This window comes from Dipteris shenzhenensis, chromosome 4 (assembly GCF_047967505.1).
Source record: "Dipteris shenzhenensis isolate YYH24624 ecotype China chromosome 4, Dip_SZ_1.0, whole genome shotgun sequence".
Lineage (NCBI taxonomy): Eukaryota > Viridiplantae > Streptophyta > Polypodiopsida > Gleicheniales > Dipteridaceae > Dipteris > Dipteris shenzhenensis.
In genome coordinates this window covers 54,832,432-54,854,198 of record NC_141599.1, presented here as the reverse complement: position 1 = coordinate 54,854,198, position 21,767 = coordinate 54,832,432, and the positions used below count along the sequence as shown (strand labels likewise).

General features: G+C 42.5%; 1 protein-coding gene across 7 annotated transcripts in view; it reads left to right on the top strand.

The window, feature by feature from the left end:
• The window catches only part of LOC147903062 (uncharacterized), a 116,589-nt gene that overhangs the window by 29,332 nt on the left and 65,490 nt on the right, over positions 1 to 21,767 (top strand). For all 7 annotated transcript variants that reach the window (XM_087374154.1, XM_087374150.1, XM_087374152.1 and 4 more), the window contains 3 exons: positions 2,105 to 2,192; positions 21,242 to 21,343; positions 21,458 to 21,526. In XM_087374154.1, coding sequence (XP_087230280.1) covers positions 2,105 to 2,192; positions 21,242 to 21,343; positions 21,458 to 21,526 — 259 coding nt within the window. The remainder of the gene's footprint in view (positions 1 to 2,104; positions 2,193 to 21,241; positions 21,344 to 21,457; positions 21,527 to 21,767) is intronic.

Below are 21,767 nucleotides of genomic sequence, written 5' to 3'. Positions count from 1 at the left end.
TGAGAAATGCTTGTGATTTGAAAAGAGGTGGCTCAAGAGGATGTGGTGTTGGGTGATAAAAGAGATGAAGCAATAGAAGAGAGAAGGAACCTCAAGTGGGGCCAACATTGTCTATGGAGAAAAAGACAAACCAGAAGTCAATCCTCAATTGAAGCTAGGGAAGGAATGATGTGCCGCAGGGGTTTTTAGAGGATTGTGGAGGCGAGTGCCATGCGATATAAGTGGAATTACCCAACAAGATGATCACTTGAGTCTTCCCTTTGATTGAGTGTTTTTTCATTTTGTAGATGCACGTACCCTATGGTCCAAGATAGTTTCGTGGCTCCACTGGGGAAGGGTTGTCCACCCCTATTGTAGGACTAACTCACATCTCACTCCTTGATCGGCTAGATGTCTACACGTGTGATTTTGTTATCCTCTTATCTGCTTCCCTACTCCTTCCCCACACAGTAAAATCTATGTGAAAGCCACCTAAAGCTATTCTCTCAAAATGGTTTGTAAAATGACAAATACACAAAAGACACTGAAGCAACACTTGCCTTTCGAGACCAAATAAGGGAATCAAACAAGGAACATACTGAAAAACAGACTACGCTTATTGCAACTAAGGAAACGATAGTCCCTTAAGTGCCACAAGCATAAACTTTTAAGTACATTGTGCAATAGCAATTCCAAAGTATTCTGGATGAATTTATATGAAAGGATATCAACAAGTCCTATCTGAATGGAGTGCCTATGCCTACACTCTCTATGATGACTTCAACTAGCCCATACCTAACTTGGAGAGCCTCCACTAGCTCCACACTCTTCACCATAGCCCCCTTGAACGAAGCCATCAAGAAGTTGCAAGACGGCCACAGTCCAAGGATCATTAAGGCCTTCAAGCAACCCTCTTCTTTTCTCCACAACTAATTAATAGGAGTTTCCCATTTTTCAATGTCTAGGAGGACATACTTGCTCCAATGTTGGACAAATTCTTCAGCAAGGCCTCTACAAAGGCTTTCCAACTTCATAGACTACTAAATACCATGACTCCATATATATGTCAGCCATTAAATATCCAAGGTTTACGTTCAACATAGTATATCAAGCATATAGGCATGTGAGTGACTGGCAATGCAACTTTTAGATGAGATTGATCCACACTAGATCACACCTTCACCCTCAAAGCTCTCATAAAGGAGGTAAGACATAAAAAACATAGGGTATCGTTGCTTTCTTGACGTCCTTCAATTCTAAACCAAAGGCGGGTCTCATATCACGACTTTTGAGTCTTGGATATCGCATTGGATGTTGTATGGGCAATCATTTTTGTAGAATGCATACGATTCATATGGTATGCAAGGATTCTCAAGGATGTGTGTTTAGGTCCAACAGAATCTATATACGGAAAATTACTACATAGCTAATAGGCATATTGTATAGCCAATGTATAATTATACTGGTAATTGCCCAAGTGACATCGTGTTGTGCTATGGATGGGTGGTATTGTGTTTGTGTGATGTGATGCTAGAGTGGCTGTGTGGTTGCAATACGGTTTCAGCTTGGTGCGACTATGGCAAGTTGGATTTCACCACATTCAATATTTAGAGTGAGCAAGTAGATTGTGGTCAAGGCTTCCTCTAGATCTCAAATAGCTTTTAGTTGGATCACTTGTATACAATGTCATTTTTCCGTTCCGGTTATGTGTTTTAGTTTCTTGCATTGTGTTCTATCTCACAAAGGCAAACTGTGTCAAGGGAACCCACACTTTACACGTGTTTTCAACATTTGTGCCCACGTTGTTTTCACCCTTGACCTTGCACTACATTCTTTCACATATATTCTTTAGTTTTGTATCCTCACGTCACACCACACACCCTCTGTTTGCAACATTACATGGGTTTGAACACACCCTCTGTTTGCAACATTGCAAAAGTTGTTGGATAATGGACTATATAAGTTTTCAAAACAAATCTTGATTTTGCAACTTATTTGTAAGCTCATTACCGTGGATGTTTGCAATGTAAAAGAATCTACCATGAGTTTTTGAAAATGGTTATAAATTTACGTATTTTTACATGGTTTATATGATAAAACTGGATAGAATTATTTGTGTCCCTAGGAAGGAAGTTGATCCACCAGATAGACCTTTGATAGAAAGAGAATGGCTTGCTAATCGACAGCGAGAAAAGGGAAACGATCTCTTCAAGGTGTCTTGTTACGCCATACGAAGCTCTGTAAATTCGTCTCTATATTTAATCACACGAATTTTTTCTTATCCTTATGATTGAGTTAAATTTGACCTTTTTTTGTAGATCATCAAGACAATTAGCAATTAGTCTTGTCGTCCCAATGTCCTTTTGTGTGCTCGCATGCACATAGTGTGTACATGTGTTCATACATATATATCGACATATATATATTGTATCTATATATATGTGCAATATGGTAGCTTCATACGGCGTCAGTTTGAAGCGGAGTAAGTGAAATAAAAATTGAACAGAGTATTCAAATCGCATGCTATTTCATACGTAGGCAGTAGAGAATCTATCCCAAAACACACCCGACATCCATTAGCGCCTAGAACCAACAAGCTGGACCCCCCTCCCCCTTGGAAGGTATTTATTGCTTCAGAAATCAGAATCGGTACAAATCTGCTCGGACCATCTCTCTCGCAGAATGTACTCCGAGTTCTTTTTACAAACGTGAGGAACAGTTGGGTGCCCAATTTAGCAAACTCCACTTCCTGTCCCTTCTTTTCAAAATCTATTAGATTCTCGAAGTGCCATGAGTTGGCAGCTATGTGGCTTCTCAAGCTTGTGGTCACACACACCAAAGGTGAACTCCTCTTTGTAAGCAACGGGAGGCCCTTAAAAATAGGACAAGTAACCCCTCTTTTGTACTTGCAACAATTAATGTAGCACACAACCATGGATGATGGCACCCACTAATTGTTAGCCTTTCGTATGCAAAATAAGTACTTGGACTAATCCTAGTCTACGTGGGCATCCCCGCCATCCAACCATGCATAAATAAAAAGGATACTTTGTTAACTGGGGTCAACCCCTTGACCATAGTCAAGTCTCCTTGTCGGTAGTCAGGGCTCTTTGATCGAAGTCATCTTGGTGGTTCTCTAGTTGACCATAGTCAACCTTCTTTGACTGAAGTCAAGTCTCTTGCTGTGGCCAAGTCTCTTTGACCATTAGTCAATGCATTGACCAAGGTCAAATAAAAGCTTTTGACTCTTTGACCAAAGTCCAACCCTTTGACCATAGTCAACGCAATAAAAGAATCCTCCTTTATTGCTTGGGAATAATTACAAAATGGTGACATTTGGTGACAATATGTGTGTGTGCACGCACGCGTGTGTGGAGGTGAGAGAGAGCGTGGAGCAGGAGCTATGGCCTGCCTCCTTCTTGCTGCTTTCTAGGGTTTGCTCCCTCTGCAACGACCTTGGTTAGGAATTTCGTCACACCTCAGATGTCTTCTGCTCTCCTTGGCGGCCTCTTCAAAGGCCTTTTCTGTTGCTATGACCTGTCTTCAAGGTCGTTGGTTTGGGTCTCGCTGCATTTTTGCTTTCTCAGCACTGGCGCAGTTTGGTTTCACGCCCCTGGAGCTTCCTCACCGTGTGTGCAGACTTCAGTGAGACCTTCCTGCTGTCACAACCTATCTCTAGAGAGAGAGGAGTATATGTCTGCGTGCGCGTGCGTGCGTGTGTGTAAAGTATTACCTATTGATATTATTTAATATAATCTTATATGAGAGAGAGAGAGAGAGAGAGAGAGAGAGAGAGAGAGAGAGAGGGTTATATACATAAGGATTATTAGTTATAAATTATATATTTTATATATCTATATATGTAGAGAGAGAGAGAGAGAGAGAGAGAGAGAGAGAGAGAGAGAGAGAGAGAGAGAGGGAGGGAGGGACGGAGAGAGTGGCTTTCTTCCAGCTGTGCTTTGTCGCCTATTTCTGTTGTCATCTTTGCGCTCTTTAACCTCTGTTCTCTTTTTTTCCTGACTATTTCACTTGCCATTATTGCCTTGGACAAAATCAGACTTGGATGTGTACATTTCAAAGGCCTTAGTATATCTATGGCGTACGAGTACGAATCAAAAACGTGTTCGTCTCCTAAAAAAGGAACTGATTTGCACTCCAACGATGCATGGCAGACTCAACATACTTGACGTCTCATTTCTCAAAAAAGCACCCTTATATTGGAATTCCTACTTCAACGACAACCTTGGACCATTACTTGGTGACAGTCATACAAAGTTCAAACCAAAGCCTTTGGGCATTGGTCTATTTTTCTTATACATAAAAGTTTTTGTAAGGTTTAGGTTGCCTGTATGTCACTAAGCTGATTCAGAGTCGGCGAGTTATTCTAGAATACCTTCATTGGCATGGGAGACATCAACCAATCAGTAATTCCTTGCACCTCAAAACATTCATTGGAGCAGGGTGTTTCAAGAGCCTCGCAAACCTTATTTCCTTGATGCACGTGGTCGGCGTAGCTCTGATGATCGGTTGATATGTATGGCATGCTACTCTCCTTCCCTGAAGCCAGGCAATGACATGAATTGGGTATGCATCACAAGCATAATTGGAATACAATGGTAGAATTGCTTGCCCCATTACAGCCTATGCCTATCTTCAAAGTGAAGAGAGACAAGATGATTGGTCATTTGTGCCAGGGAGGCCTCAACTATGTCCTTTTCCTATGCCTTTCCTTTCTTCTACTACAAAAGCATATCGCCGGCTATTGTCCCCCCAATGGGTTCAATAACATGGCAATCACTTATGGCATCTAAACAAGCTTGAAAGGTGGTCGCGTGATGTGCTCATGTATTTCGAAAAAATAATCTTCCTCTTAAGCAAAAGGTCTTTCTCTAGAGATATAATGTAGGAGCATTGCCTGTCGGGGTTTTCTTAGCCCGTGGGTGCATCACATCACCAGATTGTAGAAGATGCTCTCCAACACAAGAAACGGTTCCCCACATGCTATAGTTTTTCCCCTCTGCTCGTCAGTTCCTCCACAATTTCTTGACATATTTACACATCAGATTTTCAGGTCAAAGATTCGATCGGACGTCCGGCTGTTTCCCACGTTTCTACCACCACATTATACACCCTTCCGTACTTGGACAAGATTCTGGGCTTGTGGACCATCTATACAGCCCGGAATCATGTTATCTTTCATGCTTTTGATTTCTCTTTCTTTAATTACTTTAGGAGATCCCTTCTTTTGTCTCTCCAAGATTGCCATGGTTTTGGCAAGCTCGTCCTAGGTGTTCTATCACTGTTTTTGAGTAGTTTCTTGCACTGAGTCTCACACCTTTGTACCTTAACTGTTAACCAATAAATAAAATAGTGCTTTCAACCCAAAAAAAGTAGAAGTGGTGTATGTGCGTGCGTCTCTCTATATATAATAGTGTCTTGCACTGAGTCTCACACCTTTGTACCTTAACTTTTAACCAATACATAGAATAGTGCTTTCACCCAAAAAAAAAAGTAAAGTGTGTGTGTGTGTGTGTGTGGAGATGCATGACAGGCACATTGTCAGTGGGAGTCACACTTGCCAAACGTTGCATTGCACCTTCCACATGTTTAAGATGTCAGGCTCCTTCAGAGACTGTCCCTCATTTCCTTTGGCACTGCCCGTGTTCTCGGAACCTCCTCGGGAGAATTTCAGATCATCTTCGGCTCCGTTTCCCGAGTCTCAAATTTGGGAAACATTTTTGGCTATTTGGCAGATTTATGAGGTCTTTGTCTCAATACTCACTATTTCTCTCTTGGGTGAGATATTGGGCTCTTTGGACAATCTGGAGTGAGCACAATTTGGCATACTTGGGTCAGCAGATTCACAAGTCATATGAATCTTTCCGAGCCTCATTGCGGCAATCCTTATATGATGCCTGCCATGAGGGTGATATAGATGCTTCTTGCATAGAGCTTTTCTTTTTATGTTTCTGATCTTTGGGATACTCTCCATTTCTGGAGACTTCCCATCTTGTAAATTTATGAGCATATAAATACAGCACTGAATATTACTAAAAAAAGTGTGTGTGTTCTCTTCACTTTTGTTTGGCGAATGCATTGCCCAGCCAAGTGGTGGAGGAAAAGATTACAACAACTTTGGTCCTATAAAGTACCGCTTCGGCAACATGTTTTCTTTTGGTGAGTTCTTTTAGGAGTGTTTCCATTTGGACAGCTATTAGCTCATTGACACATTGCTCTTGCACTTTGCCATAGATGTTCTGCTTCTTTGGAGACTCTGCCTCACTTGTTTTGGCATTGTCCGTGCTCTCGTGAGTTTTTTAATCTGCTTCGACAGCGCCTGTGAGCAAGATTCCCATCTGTTCCGTTTGGGAAGTTCTTCTGGCTATTTGGGTTTCATCCATCCAGACCGGAGTTTCATCTTTTCTTCGTTTGGGTTCGCTATTGGGCACTATGGACTTTATAGACATATAGGAATTGTAAAGTCTTTGGTGATCCTACTTTATCTTTGTTTGGCTTTTTTAGGCGTTCTCTATAGCAATCTTTCTTTGATTGCTTGCAGACCTGCTGCATAGATCATGAGGTCTTTTTGGCATATACTGAAATTTTCAGTTGATGTAATTGTAGCAGCTTATTTTTAGGTTGCTACTAATCAAATATAATCAGTCAAAGATTTCACCAAAAAAAAAGTGTGTTCTCTTCACTTGGTTTCGTTACTGGGCACTCTAGACTCTATGGAAGGATAGAAATCATAGTCTTTGGTGATCCTACTTTTTCCACTTTCCCTTTTTCACAACGCTCTCTACAGCAATCTTTCTTTGATTGTCTGCAAACTCATTACATAAACTACAATGTATACTTGTCATATAGTGAGATCTTCTACTGATGTACTCTTGAGCTCCCCATTTAGGGGAAGCTACTGTGTAATATAAAGCATAGAAAATTTCACGAGAAAAAAAGTGCTTTTTTCTTACGGTGTTGTTTGGTGGGTGCTAGCTGCCAGGTGCATAGCTTCCTCGGCTTGCCCATCTTGTTCACATCCGAGGGAGATAGTCCCACATCTACTTTGGACTTGCCTGGTTGCCCGTCATGTTCTTCCTAGATTGGGGACTTATTTTCATGCTCAATTTCCTAGCATCTCTTTTGACAGGCAGTTTCGATTATTTGGGAGATATGCCTTTGCATCGGACTATGTTCAGTTCTTTAGTTGGTGTCATTGTTCAGCACTATTGGCTTTATATCATGCCCGTAACTCTCAGATGTATGGATACTCCTCCTCTGGATATATTTATCCCTTCTTCCGTTCCTCCCTGCATCGCTCCATTCAGGACATGCATTCCATGGGAAATCTTCCTTCGGCCTAGCTAGAAGTGTTATTTCATTGCTTTTATTTTTGTTGTACTAGCTGCTCTTCGCTGGAGCACCTATGAATATCTTTTCTTACCTTCCTCTAGTTTATGAGTAGTAGCTGTTTCATTTTGAGACAGCTATGAAAATGATAGGCTCTTTTACCCCAAAAAAAAGCGTGCCTCGCTACGATTGGAACTGGCAGAAGTAAAGGCTCGACTTCACATTATGGAAGGGCCTGGTAAGCAGGCAATAATTGATGAGGCTGTAAAATCTTGTAAGGATTCCCCCCCTACCCGACATCTAGTCTCTATAGTCAAAGATCTTGTTCACATTGAAGTACAAACTGCTAAGAAGGAAGTGATTGTGGAAGTGGACACCAAAGCAAGTAAGTCTGATATTTAAGCAGAGATCAAAGAACACGAAGCTAGAAGTGATAATGCGTTAAAGATTAGAATAGGGGGACTCTGAGAAGATTGGTACAAAGAGGACACATATAATGAAATATTGACAAAGATCAAAGCAAGCTTGCCCAACATTGAATGCGTGGATGATGATGAGCAGGATGATGAAGACTCCAGGCCAACTTCTATTATGCACTATAAAGGTCATGCAATCCTTACACTGAAGTCGAAAGATATGCGGATCAAGCTTCTTCGACAATCTTACAAGCTGAAGGGTACCAAAGTATGGATAGCAGAGGAGCTTACACAAGCTCAACTCAACAAGAATAAGGCAACTGAATTAGCTAAAGTCAAGGCTGCCAAAAAGGGCAGTTTACGGTGAAGGCGTAGCCCTAATTAGAGAGTTTAAATCAAAACCAAAAGACTCTCAATCTTAAACTGATGTATGGCTGTTTACTCTTTCAGACTATTATGTAGGCACTCTAAAATAATGAGGGTTGCTTTTTGCACTCCTTGGGAGCTGCCATGTGCCCTCCCTAAAGCAGATGTACGAGAGGGTTTCTTGCTGTCCCATAGACCTTTGGGTCTCTAGTGGACGTTAATAGACTTTCTTAGAGAAAGAGAGAGCACATATACATATATAGGATATACATCTACATACATACATATTCATACTCACATACTTGCATACTTACATATATGCGTAAGTATGCATTCTGTCTGATGCTCAGGCTTTGGAACTTGAACATCCCTTCACTGAAAGGGAATTGTCTAATGCACTGAGATCCTGTGGTAGATGGAAATCTCCAGGATGGGATGGTCTCACTGTTGAATTTTTTCATGCATTCTGGGATCTTCTTAAATTCACCTTGCTGCAAATGGTAAATACAGCATGGCAAAATCAGCAGATGCATGTGTCATGGAAAAAGGGTCTTCTCAAGCTAATTTCCAAAAAAGAAGCTATGTGATTCACTTGGTGATTGGAGGCCAATCACGCTCATGCCAGTCATTTACAAGATCATTGCCAAAATGGTGGTTGATCGTATTAAAGGTTATTTGCATGATGGGTTGCATCCCTCCCAATATGGCTTTGTTCCACGTTGCCATATCACAGATAACATTGCCAATGCTTATATTGGGATTGAATATGCCAACTACACGCAGCAGGATGTTCTACTCTTGCAGGTAGATATTGCAAAAGCCTTTGACACAGTTCAATGGGATTTCATCTCGCAAACTATGTGAGCTTTGGGGTTTGGACAAAAAATGCAGCAGGTTATTTACTGGCTTTACAGAGATAGCAATGCGGCTTGCATTCTTTTCCGGTGATATCTCTGATGAGTGGACTCTTCGTTGTTCGGTCTGCCAGGGATGCCCTCTCAGTGCTTTACTGTATGCCATTGCTACTCATCCTATGCTGCAATATATTGATTATCTTGTGGCTACAGGATCACTTCATGGCTTGGAATTGGATGCTAATCGCAGCATGGTTGCTCAAGCTTATGCTGATGATTGTTTCTTTACCCCGAAGAATACACCCCATGATCTTGGTACCTTGATGCAAGCCCTCTCTGTTTATGGTTTGGCAGCTGGTCTTCATGTTAATTTTCAGAAGTCTAAGCTGCTCCCTTTGCATTCCAAAGATTGGCATAGTCTATTATGGCCCGGGGATATCATTCCACCCACTCAGTTTGTTCGTCATCTTGGTTATCCTTTGGGGTGGGAACTCACTTGCCGACAACAAACTGATTGGGTTTTGGCTAAGCTTCGGAAAAAGCTTGAGTATTGGAAACTGGCAACCTGGCCTTTGCACGTTCGTCTTCGAGTAGTGCAGTCCATCCATGTGGCATATATTAAATTTTACTTGCCATTGATCATGTTCACTAAGGCAGATCTTACATCTTTCATGTCTGTCTTTATGGAAATCTTTTGGCGATCCAAACACGGCAGAAAAAGTCTCAAGCTGCTTTCGATGCATCACATTTGTTCTCCTAAGATGCATGGTGGATTGAACATCACGGATATTCATGTGCATGTTCTTGCCCACAGGGGAAAAATGTTGTTGCAATTTTTGCAAGGTGATCAGCCTTGGGCTCTTATGATTAGGACTCTGGTCACTCATATTAATATTTCTGCATTTGGTCATTGGCAACTCGATCACTGGGATTTCTTTTTTGGCTGAACTGATGGGACTTTGCCTAGCTGTCCTTTTGTCTCCCGCTTGCTTCTTGACTAGAAGCATGTTCTTTCTCATCTGGAATGGAATGGACGGCAATCTTTGCTTGGGAATTCTTTGAGAGCTGAAAGCATTCACTGGTCGAAAGTCTTTCAGCCTCCCTTGGCTTTACAGGAACCTCGACGTTCCTACTTTGTCTCGTTTAAAGGCATCACCTCGGTTGCTGATGTTATAGATGATGCTGTTATTGTGCTCCCCTTTACTCTAGCAGCCACTACATATGGATTGGGCTGTCATTATCGTCCTTTGTGGCGACAAATTACTTCTATGCTTTCGCCTTTTGTTCCGATTGCTCCTTTGGAACTCCAGGACCGACTTGAAGATTGGACTTTGACTTCTCCAGGGTCCTCTTCTCATCCTTTGAGGCTATCTCAGATTGCTGTACCTGCGTTGTATAAAATCCTTTTGCCTCAAGCTTGGGTTTGAGAGAGAGTTCTGTTTGGCGAATGCATCGCCCAACCAAGTGGTGGAGGAAAAGATTACAGCAACTTTGGGCCTATAAAGTACCGCTTCGGCAACAGGTTTTCTTTTGGCGAGTTTTTTTGGGAGTGTTTCCATCTGGACAGCTATTAGCTCATCGACACATTGCTCTTACACTTTGCCACAGATGTTCTGCTTCTTCGGAGACTGTGCCTCACTTGTTTTGGTATTGTCCGTGCTCTTGTGAGTTTTTTGATCTGCTTCGACAGCGCGTGCGAGCGAGATTCCCATCTGTTCCATTTGGGAAGTTCTTCTGGCTATTTGGGTTTCATCCATCCAGACCGGAGTTTCATCTTTTCTTCGTTTGGGTTCGCTACTGGGCACTATGGACTTTATGGACACATAGGAATTGTAAAGTCTTTGGTGATCCTACTTTGTCTCTGTTTGGCTTTTTTAGGCGTTCTCTGCAGCTATCTTTCTTTGATTGCTTGCAGACCCGCTGCATAGATCATGAGGTCTTTTTGGCATATACTGAAATTTTCAGTTGATGTAATTGTAGCAGCTTATTTTGAGGTTGCTACTGATATAATATAATCAATCAAAGATTTCACAAAAAAAAGTATGTATGTATCTCTCTCTATACATGTGTGTGTATGTGTATGTGTGTGTGTGTGTGGTGTGTGAGTGTGTGTGTGTGTGTGTGGGCGGTGTGTGTGACTGGTGTGGTGTGTGTGTGAGCGACAGTGTGTGGTGTGTGAGAGAGGATCGTGAGCGAAGGTGCTAGCTGAGCGGTGTGCGTGTAGAGGCGACGGTCGTGAGCGAAGCGCAAAGAAGTCAGCGCTGATCTGCGTTGCTGTCCGTACCACCGTACGGTCGTCCTACGATTTCCGTACGAAGCTTCCGTAAGGAATCTGTTCCATCTTACGTCAGCTTGTACCGGCAGTTCCCCTTCTCAAATAACCGTACATATCGTCCGTACTTTTCAGCGCAGTCCTCCGTCTCAAATTCCGTACATCTTCTCCCTACTTTCCCGTACAGCTCGTCCGTACTGTTCCCGTACTAGTTCCCTTATAGTTGATTGAATCTTCCGTGCACAGTCTGCTTTCCCATACAGCCTGTCAGCAGTCCCGTACAGTTTGACATTTATTTCTTGCAATCTCTCCTTCTGTCCGTACAATTCTGTCTTTTCTTTGTGCCACCGTATAGTGCGTCAGGTCAACCTCCGTACAGTCCACCAGCCCTTCTTTGGTGCTCAGTCCGATCTTTGCTGTTTCATATCTGTTGAATCCCTTAGCTGCCATGGCAGAATCAAACAAGTTCTATGTCAAGAGAGCCCTCTCTCCTGAACCCAAAAGACAATTAAGGGAAGCCTCTTCCCCCATAGCTTCTTCTTCTGAAGATGCTTCCTATGTGTTTGATATGCTGAATGATGATTTTCAACAAAGCAGAAGGGAATGGATTCTACCTGCTCCGGAACTCACTTACAAAATGAAGCTGCCATCTCTTGTGCAACCTTTGAAGAAGCTCTCTCAAACTGCAGTTATCATCTCTTTCCCAGGCAAAATTCCCTCTGCTAATGATGTGGGACAATGGGTGAATTCTCTCCTAGGTGGATGCTTTGTAGAAGGAGTCTATTTTGCCTCCCGAGGATTTTATGAAGTTCATCTTTTGAATGCTTTGACAAAACAAAAGATGCTGGAAATGTCCCCTTTATTTTTTGGTCGCCAGATGGTGCATATCATGCCCTGGTCCCCTAATAAGGATTATCAGAACCTCATCAAGCATCATTGCCCCGTATGGGTTGAAGTGGTTGATTTTCCAGATTATATGAGAACAGAGCTTCCAGGTTTAGCTATGACATTGGGACAAGTGATCTGTCCCCCTCGTCCAACAGGTAATAAAAATCGTTTTTGCATCTTATGGGATACTGATAGACCGACCCTTCTTCTATTGCAGTTGAGATTGAGGGTGTTAATTTGGGCAAGAAATATTTCACCTTAAAATGGGGCATTTTTGCTGGAGCTTGTTTTTCTTGTCACAAATTTGGGCATCTTGCTTCGGAGTGTCCTTCTATCCTTCATCCACCTCCTCCAGCTGCTATTCCTCTGCCATCTAATAAAGGAGGTCAGAAGACATATGTGGAAAAGATTGAAGCTAAAGGAGCAAAGCCTTCAGTTCATACAGGGAGCCAGGCCAATTCAGCTCAAAATAAGGATAAAGGCAAAAGCAAGTTAGGAGAAAATATTTCATCATCTCATGAGGGATGGCAGACTGCAAAGAAGACGGTGCCTCTCAAACAAAGACCTCTCCAATCTCGTAATTGGGATGCCTCTGCTCCTTCTCCAGGACAATTTTCTACCTCTTCAAGCAGCCCCATCTCAAAGGCTTGGGTCAATGCAGTCAAGAAGGGTCTTCCCCTTTGTGAAGAAGATGATATTATCAGGGAATTGGAAGCTGAGGGTCAGCAAGACCCTGTGCCAATGGCAGAGGCTTGAGGCCTCCCACTCTTTTGGAGGACCGATCATTCTCTTGTATATATTTTCATGCGTGCTTCTCTTAAATGTTTTTCCTATAATATACAGGGCCTCTGCAACCAGAATAAATGGAGGCTTCTTTGGCATTATATAAATACAACTCATCCGGATGTTGTATGTCTCCAAGAGCATAATCAGCATTTTTTTGCTGGACAGCATGGGTTTTTTTCAGGATATGATATATTTTATTTAGGATCGGAACAATTCTCTGGGCTGTGCATTTTAGCCAGACATGATCTGCAACCCTGGATAGCATATAATGATCTAGGTGGACGATGGATGATTATCCAATGTATGATCAATGGAGAGATTTTTGAAATAGGATCTTTGTATGCCTCTCAAAATTCAGCTTCCAGAGCTCAAATGTGGAACTCCATAAAGCAATATCCTTGGTCCTCTAATGCTCTACTTTGTGGTGATTTCAACAATTCTCCTCACTGGAAGCACAATACCACTCATAAATCACATATGCTGCCCTCTGAAATCCAGCAATGGGAACACATGACATCATCACTTCGATTTGCAGATTTATGGATAGCAACTCATCCTTCAGTGATGGGATTTACATATCATCATAACGCTTTTACAGATTATTGGGCCAGGCTAGATAGATATTATCTCATTCATGCTCAGCAATATGATGAATATACATGTCAGATGTGGACTGATTATTCACAACAATTATCTGATCACACTCCACTTTGGCTCACCCTTTCTTTTGGTATGCCTCTGGATGACTTGCAGCTCTCTTCAGTCAGAAATTTACAGGTTAATCAATTCTATCTTTCTCACGAAAAATTTCAGCATATGATCAAACTGACTTGCAGGCCATTGCTATCCCATGCTCAGGAGGATCTGGAATTTGCTTGGATCTCTTTCATACATCGTATTCAAAATGTCATCAAGGAATATGGAAGATGGTACATGGCAGAAACCAGACAGCATATCCAGTGGGCAAAATCATACAAGCAGTATCTTGTACAGATTAGTCATCAAAGATCTCTATCTGATTCTGAGCAGCATTTACTGTCTTGTGCTTCCTCTATAATTGATGCCAATGACAAACGCAAGCTGTCTAAATGGCAGATTAGGGCCAGAGTTAAACCTATGCTAGATAAGGGCTGTTCCTCTAAATCTTTTTTTCGGAACTTACATGCACACAGACAAAGCCAATCTATCATGAGGGTAAGGAAATCAGAAAACAATGTATGGATCATTTTCAGCTCCTTTATTCTTAGCCATCTTCTTCTGCACCTCAGGTCGCATTGGCTCGTAACAGATTTACTGAGCTTGTTTCTCCCATTGTCTCCCCGCAAAAAGCCTCAATGCTGGAAATGTCTTTTTCAGATGATGAATTGGATGAAGCCCTTAAGCATTTGGGTAAACATAAATCCCCTGGCTGGGATGGTCTGACGGTTGAATTTTTTGAAGCCTTTTGGCCAGAAATGAAGGGTCCAATTCTGCAGTTTATTAATGCAGCATGGCAGCACCAACATCTTCCCTCAGCTTGGAAGCATGGTCTGGTTAAGCTTGTGCCCAAAAAGCTTCTTTGTGAGACTATGGATGACTGGAGGCCAATCACTTTGATGTCGGTGATGTACAAACTGATTGCCAAAATGTTGGTACATCGGATAAAGGATATCCTTCATGATGGACTTTATCCCAGGCAATATGGTTTTGTTCCAAGATGGCACATACATGACAATATCACTAACACACTTATCGCAATGGAATATGCTAAATATTCAGATCAAGATGTGTTGGTCATGCAGGTGGATGTGGCGAAGGCGTTTGATACAGTACAGTGGGATTATGTCTCTCAAATCATGCAAAAACTTGGTTTTGCGCCAAAGCTATCTAATGTCATATATTGGCTTTATTCAAATTCTACTGCACAATGCTTTATAGGGAAACATTTGTCTGAGTCTTGGACTCTCGAACGTTCGGTTCGACAAGGATGTCCTCTCAGTGCCTTGCTTTATGCCATCGCTTCACATCCTTTGCTTCTTTATATGGATCACATGGTTGATACTGGACAGCTAGAGGGGCTTCAGATTTCGGGTTCACGACCCTTCATAGCGCAGGCCTATGCAGATGATTCATTCTTCATGCTAAAGAACAGTCCATTGGAGATTCGCCTCTTGATGGATACCCTTTCAGATTTTGGGTTGGCAGCTGGTCTTAAAATTAATTTTCAGAAATCAAAACTCTTGCCTCTCAAGCTTTGTGATTGGCTTGCTATTCTGTGGCCAGGCCAGATTATTCAACCGGAAAATATAGTAAGACATTTGGGCTATCCTATTGGCTGGAAAATCAGCAATAAGCAACAAATGTTGTGGGTGTTCAACAAAATTCAGGACAAATTAGAATATTGGAAGATCTCCACTTGGCCTCTGCATGTACGGCTTCGAATTGTCCAGTCTATTGTTCTAGCTTATGTCCAGTTCTACCTTCCTCTATTACATTGGTCATCTCGAGATCTCACATCTTTTATGTCTCAAGCCATGGAGATTTTTTGGAAAACCAAGCTTCATAAAAAAGCTTTACGGTTGCTCAAAATGGACTTGCTTTGCTCACCCAGAATGCATGGTGGTTTGAATATGTGTGGTCAGATGCGCACACATGCTTATGGACATTGGATAGTAGATCCATCGGAAGTAGTACTTGGAAAATTTCAAGGTAAAATCCCTGGTTGTCCATTTTCTAATTCCTTGATTCAGGATTGGAAGCAAGTACTCTCTCACATCAAATGGTCTCCTCATCCTGCTTCTCTAGCATCTTCACTCAGATTGGAGAGTATTCATTGGAGTGCTGTGTTTTCCTCTCCCCTTGCTGTTCAACAACCCATAAGAGCTTACAATCTTATGAAAATGGGTATCCGGTTCATTGATGACGTTGTAGATATGCAAGGAAATATTCTCCCTTTTCCAGCAGCATGTAGACAAGACAACCTGGCAATGCATCATAGACCTATTTGGAAAGCTATTGCTGATCTCCTACTTCCTCTGATTCCGATTCCGACATTGAATGGCAGTGACAGGCTTCAAGATTGGCACCTTCAGCCTTCAAGTCCAAGCATTTCTTCTAAGCCTTTGCAGTCATTGACATCTATACAGGCTTATAGATTGATATTACCTCCTCCTTGGATTGCCCATCATGCTAATTCTTTATGGCATCTGAACAAATCATTAGCCTGGTGGAAAGGAAGATTGCAAATGATATGGAAGTTGAAAATGCCATTGAAGCAAAGACTATTCTTATGGAGATGTATTGTTGGTATTCTCCCAGTGGGAGTGAAATTGGCTAAACGACGAATAGCTTCACCTCTCTGTCCAAGATGTCACCTTGCATCGGAGAGTATTCCTATACTAGGGAAGCTACTGCAATTTACTCTGACTGAAGCACACAGGCATATCCTCAAGCATAATCTGTCCTTGCTGCAGCATTAAAGCCTCATGCAGGCTAATTATTCACGAGATCCTGTCTACGAAAATATAGCATCATCAGACTAAATCAAGGAGGAAAAAAACAACATGAAACTAATGGAGGTTGAAGAGAGCTTCCTGGTCATCCACGAACAGCCACACCCCCTTTTGGTTCCATGCAATTCGAGTCTCCGAATCCTGCAGCCTCCACGCACTGCCTGCTCACGAATAATAAGACCTTTATTTTACTTCTGTCACAGCTACGCTCCAAGCTGCTGTCTACGAATTATTTACGTGACCATGTATGGCTCTGACTGAAATACGTCGTTCATGCAATTAATATATCTGTAATTCGTCAAAAAAATTTGTCGCATGGAGGTCACGAGTAGCAGGACCCTCCTGCGCTCTATCTGCGTTCACAATAGTTGCTGGATCGTCGCTCCAGTCACTGGTTACAGACAAGCTACTGGCGTTGCAGATCACTGCACGTACGTGCGCCAGCGAATTAGAACACGGACCTATTGTCAGCCTGCACTGCGTCACCAATCCCCCGCTGTCCGTCGTCACGGCACACCCCTTTTCTGATCTCGCTGTAGTCGTGGGAGCGCCAACAGCCCAAACTCCAACCACAATTCCGAAACCTTCGTCAACCTCCCTATTCGTCGAACGCCCACATGGGACTTCCGTTAAGGTAGTCCAGCGCCCACCGGTGCGTAGGCCAATTGTCCGTCAGTGCATTACGGGACCCCTAGGTCACCCCGCAGGCCTTTTGACGTTGACAATCGGGGACGCCATCGATTAGGGCATCGTCAGCAGCTCCGTCGCGGTCAACCCGTCGCCTCACCACCTATATTCCACTCTATATGTGAAGGCCTTCTTATCCCCTATCTAGCTTGCGTAGGCCACCATTGGACGACTCGTCACCAACGCTCCATGCTTGACGAAACGCACGAAGCCTTCTCCTTCCACTTCGTAGCCTCGGCTCTGATACCAATTGTCAAACACTTTCTCTACTAGTTCTCTACTTCGATCACGGGAGTAGCACCATCTCCCAGCCATATCTTGCTAAGGCTAACGAGCAGACAGAGATCTTCATTCCAAATCATACGTGAATCATTACCTTCTCTTCTCTCACTAGCCTTAGCAAGCTCCAATTCCCTAGATAGATCTAGATGCCACATGTCATCCATATAGGGCCTTCCTAATGCAATATTTCACCCCTCTCTTGGGATGCATTAAATTCTTTGCCCCTAGGCACAACCTTTGCATTAGGCCCTTGGCCTTAGATCTACCTAGTCTGGTGCTATCAGCCCTCACCTAGGACCTTGACATTAAATCCCTCCCGATCATTTACATGAAGCGCAAACACATATATTACAGAGATAGATCCTTTAAGGGAAATGTCGACTGATTCTTCCAAGGTCATGCTACCTCGGCTAGAGCGTAACAGGGATTAGTAGTACTCACTCAAGGTCATCTCATGGGTGAGGCACGATAGCCATCTATTCCGTATTCGTATGGGGAATGGTTGCCTAGCTGACAAAGGGCTGTTGGCTGGGTGGATGGCACAGGAGAGTTGCTTGGTGGCAAATTTCAAATTTCCAAATGGGAAACTCGCACTTTTTAAGCATATCAAAATTTTTTGGAATTTTTATATGCAGTTCGATGTAGAAACACCTTATTGGTGGATGACTCGGGGTACAAGTGTTGTGAGAACCCCCCAGGTACATATGTGATAGTCTCGAGGATGGAAGACCAATCTCCCGAAGAGATAAGAAGATTCTTGACGCGTGACCTCGGGCCATGGCTGCAGAAGTGGTTGAAAGTAGTTGATCGGGCAGAATGGGCATTGGTGTCCCCATTTAATGTGCATGCCATGCCTGAAAATTAGTTTGTACAAGAGTCTTTACTTCATGGAGAAAGAATTTTACCGTACAATGAGTGGTCGTACCATGAAAGGGATTGTCACAGGAAAAAAAGGAGATGAGGGGAAATTTATGTACCCCTCCTTGCATTTATACTAGAAATTTGCTGGTATAAATGCAAGTGGCTGACATCAATGTAAATTGCAACTTTGATGTATAAATGCAAGAAATTTGCTGGTACAATGTAAATTGCAGAATGTGTAGACTACTTTACTTGGTCACCATGTGTTCACTATGCCCTTTACATTGTACTGTAAAGTATTGGGAAAATAATTTAATGTGTGTGCTTGTAAGTACTTGCGAAATGTTTTATTTGCATTTAAAGTACTTTTATCCCCTAGTTACCTAGTGAGTAGGGAGAGAGTCATGCTTCAAGAGATCCATGAGGCCACCCAAAGTGAAGGCCTCTGAATTTATGGAGGATAGTGTTTGGGAGACTGCTGCCAACATCATAGAGGTACGAGGCATAAGAGGCGCACATGCCTATAAGATATGAGACTCGAAAACTCTTAAATTTTAGAGAGAGGTGTTAGTAACGTTTGGAGGGGAAGTAGCGCGAGGCAAGGAGTAACATGCAATTTGACAATGGTAACTTGTAGAGCATTGGAAAGCATGAGATACTCCCTCATGTAGGTTGGGAATTAGGATAGTAAAAGCAAGAGCTACCATACTACAAGTGTGCCTACATCTGTAGAAGAAGGAACAACCCCTCCCTAGCAAGATTGCCCAAAAATTTCTGGATCTAGGCTCACAAGAGACTACTCCAAAAGCCATCATTGACAATCGTGTTGGATAGTTTCTCTTATACCATGTGGCACTCACCTTCATTGCCTTTCAAGAGAGGCCTCATAACACTACACCTCTATACAATGATCCTACGAGAATAGAGATCTCCATGACCTATATGATAGTTGATGTAGCACTTATCATGGTCCAACTAGGTGATTTACTCGCCCAAGTCAACGATCTTACCTTGTTTTGTCCTTGTCCTCATCCTCATCCTCCTCTTGACAAAAAGTGGTTGTGAAATTCTGTGTAAGATCCAATCTTGGACATAATGCATGACCTCAGTAGGTGCTCTTTGTGTGTCACCATCTCCAAGAGGAAGAAATCTAGCTTCTCTAATCTTTGAATGGAACTATCCTTTCGTCCTCTCCATGCAATTATAGATAACCAATCCATGGGTATATCTTAGCTCCAAAATCAATGTTCCATAGCCAATGAGTGTTGTATCCCCATCCCCCACCATTGAGCAATGCCATGTAGCCGTGTACTCTGGTATATACTAGAGTCTTCAACAACCACCATTTCGGCTTGTTATTTTCTAGTGCGACCATTGGTTGGCATAGATCGGCATTGTATGGGTTGTCTAGGTCATGATGGAAAGGAAATTGGGCATAGGTCTTTGGGAGGTTGGGGTCCAAGGAAGTTTCCGATAGATATGCGCAAAGCTAGGCCTTATTGATTGGATTCTTGTGGTTGAATGGTGAGACAAAGGTGGAAGATCCACTACATTGAACTCTCCATGGGGAAAGAAGTGTATATTTCTCATAATGTCCTTCTCTCCATTATGTTGTTGATAATCAGTTGAAGTGTGGATCCGGCTCCACAAGTGACTTGCCATATCTATTAATTGCTGCATCCATATATATACTTTTTTTTCAATGAAGAGACTTCTACCAAGTATGAAAGAAACCCCAAGAGCAAAGCTCATGGAAGAAATACATCATGCAAGGCATGGAAAGCAAGACACCCTCCCTGAATGGGCAAAAAACATGCTTATTATAGAGTGCGAGAAAAGCACCAAGGTTGAGGCTGGAAATGCCTTGCCAACCATGTGGTGGACGTCAAGAAAAATGGGGAGCCACTCCTCTCCCTAAGGGAAACTGTCCTCAGGTGGGTACAGTACGTGTACCCCAATGTGTGTGAAGGGTGGATTCCAGAGCCCTCCAAGGCCTGTATGCATCTAGATCTCCAAATATGCCACGCTGAAACGCTTGCCAGAATCTCCCAAGAAATATCCACCATGGCATGTGCAGGTTTGTAAGGAAGGCTGGTAACATCATCTAGAGACTCAACTGAATGTTGTCAAACTGAAAGAGCCCAGAAAGAGTCATGCTTCTCATAGAAAGCCTGTGGCCCCTGGAAAGAGAGAGCCAAGCCACCAAAACCCCAGTCATGAAGACTGCTGCATCCATATAGTTGAGTGAGGCTGTATACATACATCTATCCTTTGATTGTATCTCAACTAGTAAAATAGCTTCACCTCATAGGGAGAATCAAATGGCGACATGCAACAGCCATCCTAAAGAAGGATGGCACGAGGCAAGTGTTTGAGGCCAAACCAAGGTTGTCTCAAAGATGGGATCATCCACATGAGGGACAAGTATCTAGTGGGCATTTTGGAGTTGCAATGGCACCTTATCATCAGTGCTAGGGAACTTTTCTGACACTATACGGAAATATGTCATTTATGCTGGAGTCAGCCTGGCATCTCTCATGCTGCATGTTATTTCAAACAAATTTGGGTTCTCATGCATCCATGCCCAGCAAGCCTTCAATACAGCTGATACTTTAAGTGTGGCTGACAGTGACTGATACTCTTGCTGAATGCACTTGGGTATCTATTTTCTTGACATACACCATGAGGAGTCTTTTTATGCTTTGCACTTGCTTAATCTATTTTCTCCACACACACCATGAGACATCCTTTTCTGCATTTCAGATTCATTCAGTGGTATGTGCACCCATTTTATCTCACGAGCGATCAAGGTACTGCCACATTGTTTCCCTCGGGTCATCCTGCCATAAACAACAGTACCAAATGCACAAAGTACCTGGCTGTTTGCCATTGTTAAACATAGACACGCTCCTTTTGCATGTACAAACAAACCCCCGCTCCCAACACGCACATGCACACGCACAGTACACACACTCACAGATTTCTTCTGATCACCTTTTTGTTATACTGTAGGCAAAGGAGTACAATGCTAGTGTGCAGGCTTACACTCAAGCCATTCAACTCTACAGAGGATCTGCTGCAGTCTATGCCAATAGGGCTGCTGTATACTTGAAAGTATTGCTTTCAGATGAGCCTTGCTCATGACAGTTGTACACTTTGTTATATTCAAAAATGTAAAACACTGCAAATTTGTGTAACATTTTTCTTTTTTAAAATCCTATCAAGCAGATGCATAGGTTTGAAGAAGCATATAATGACTGCACAGAAGCTCTCAAAATCGATCCACATTATGGAAAGGTATGTATAATTTGGCCAAAAACAACTCCTTGTGAATAAACTTTTAGTCAATTATTCAATTTGAGATATAGCTCACACCAGCACTTGCTTGTAAGCTTATCTATGTTGCTATATGTCTTCACGAGTTTTTTTGTTTGTTTGAACAGAAAACACTAAAAAATAATTAAAAAGTAAATTTTAAAGGGACAATCTCCTTACTTTCAAAGACCAATATGTTGCAAATGAAGGTGGATTTACGCTT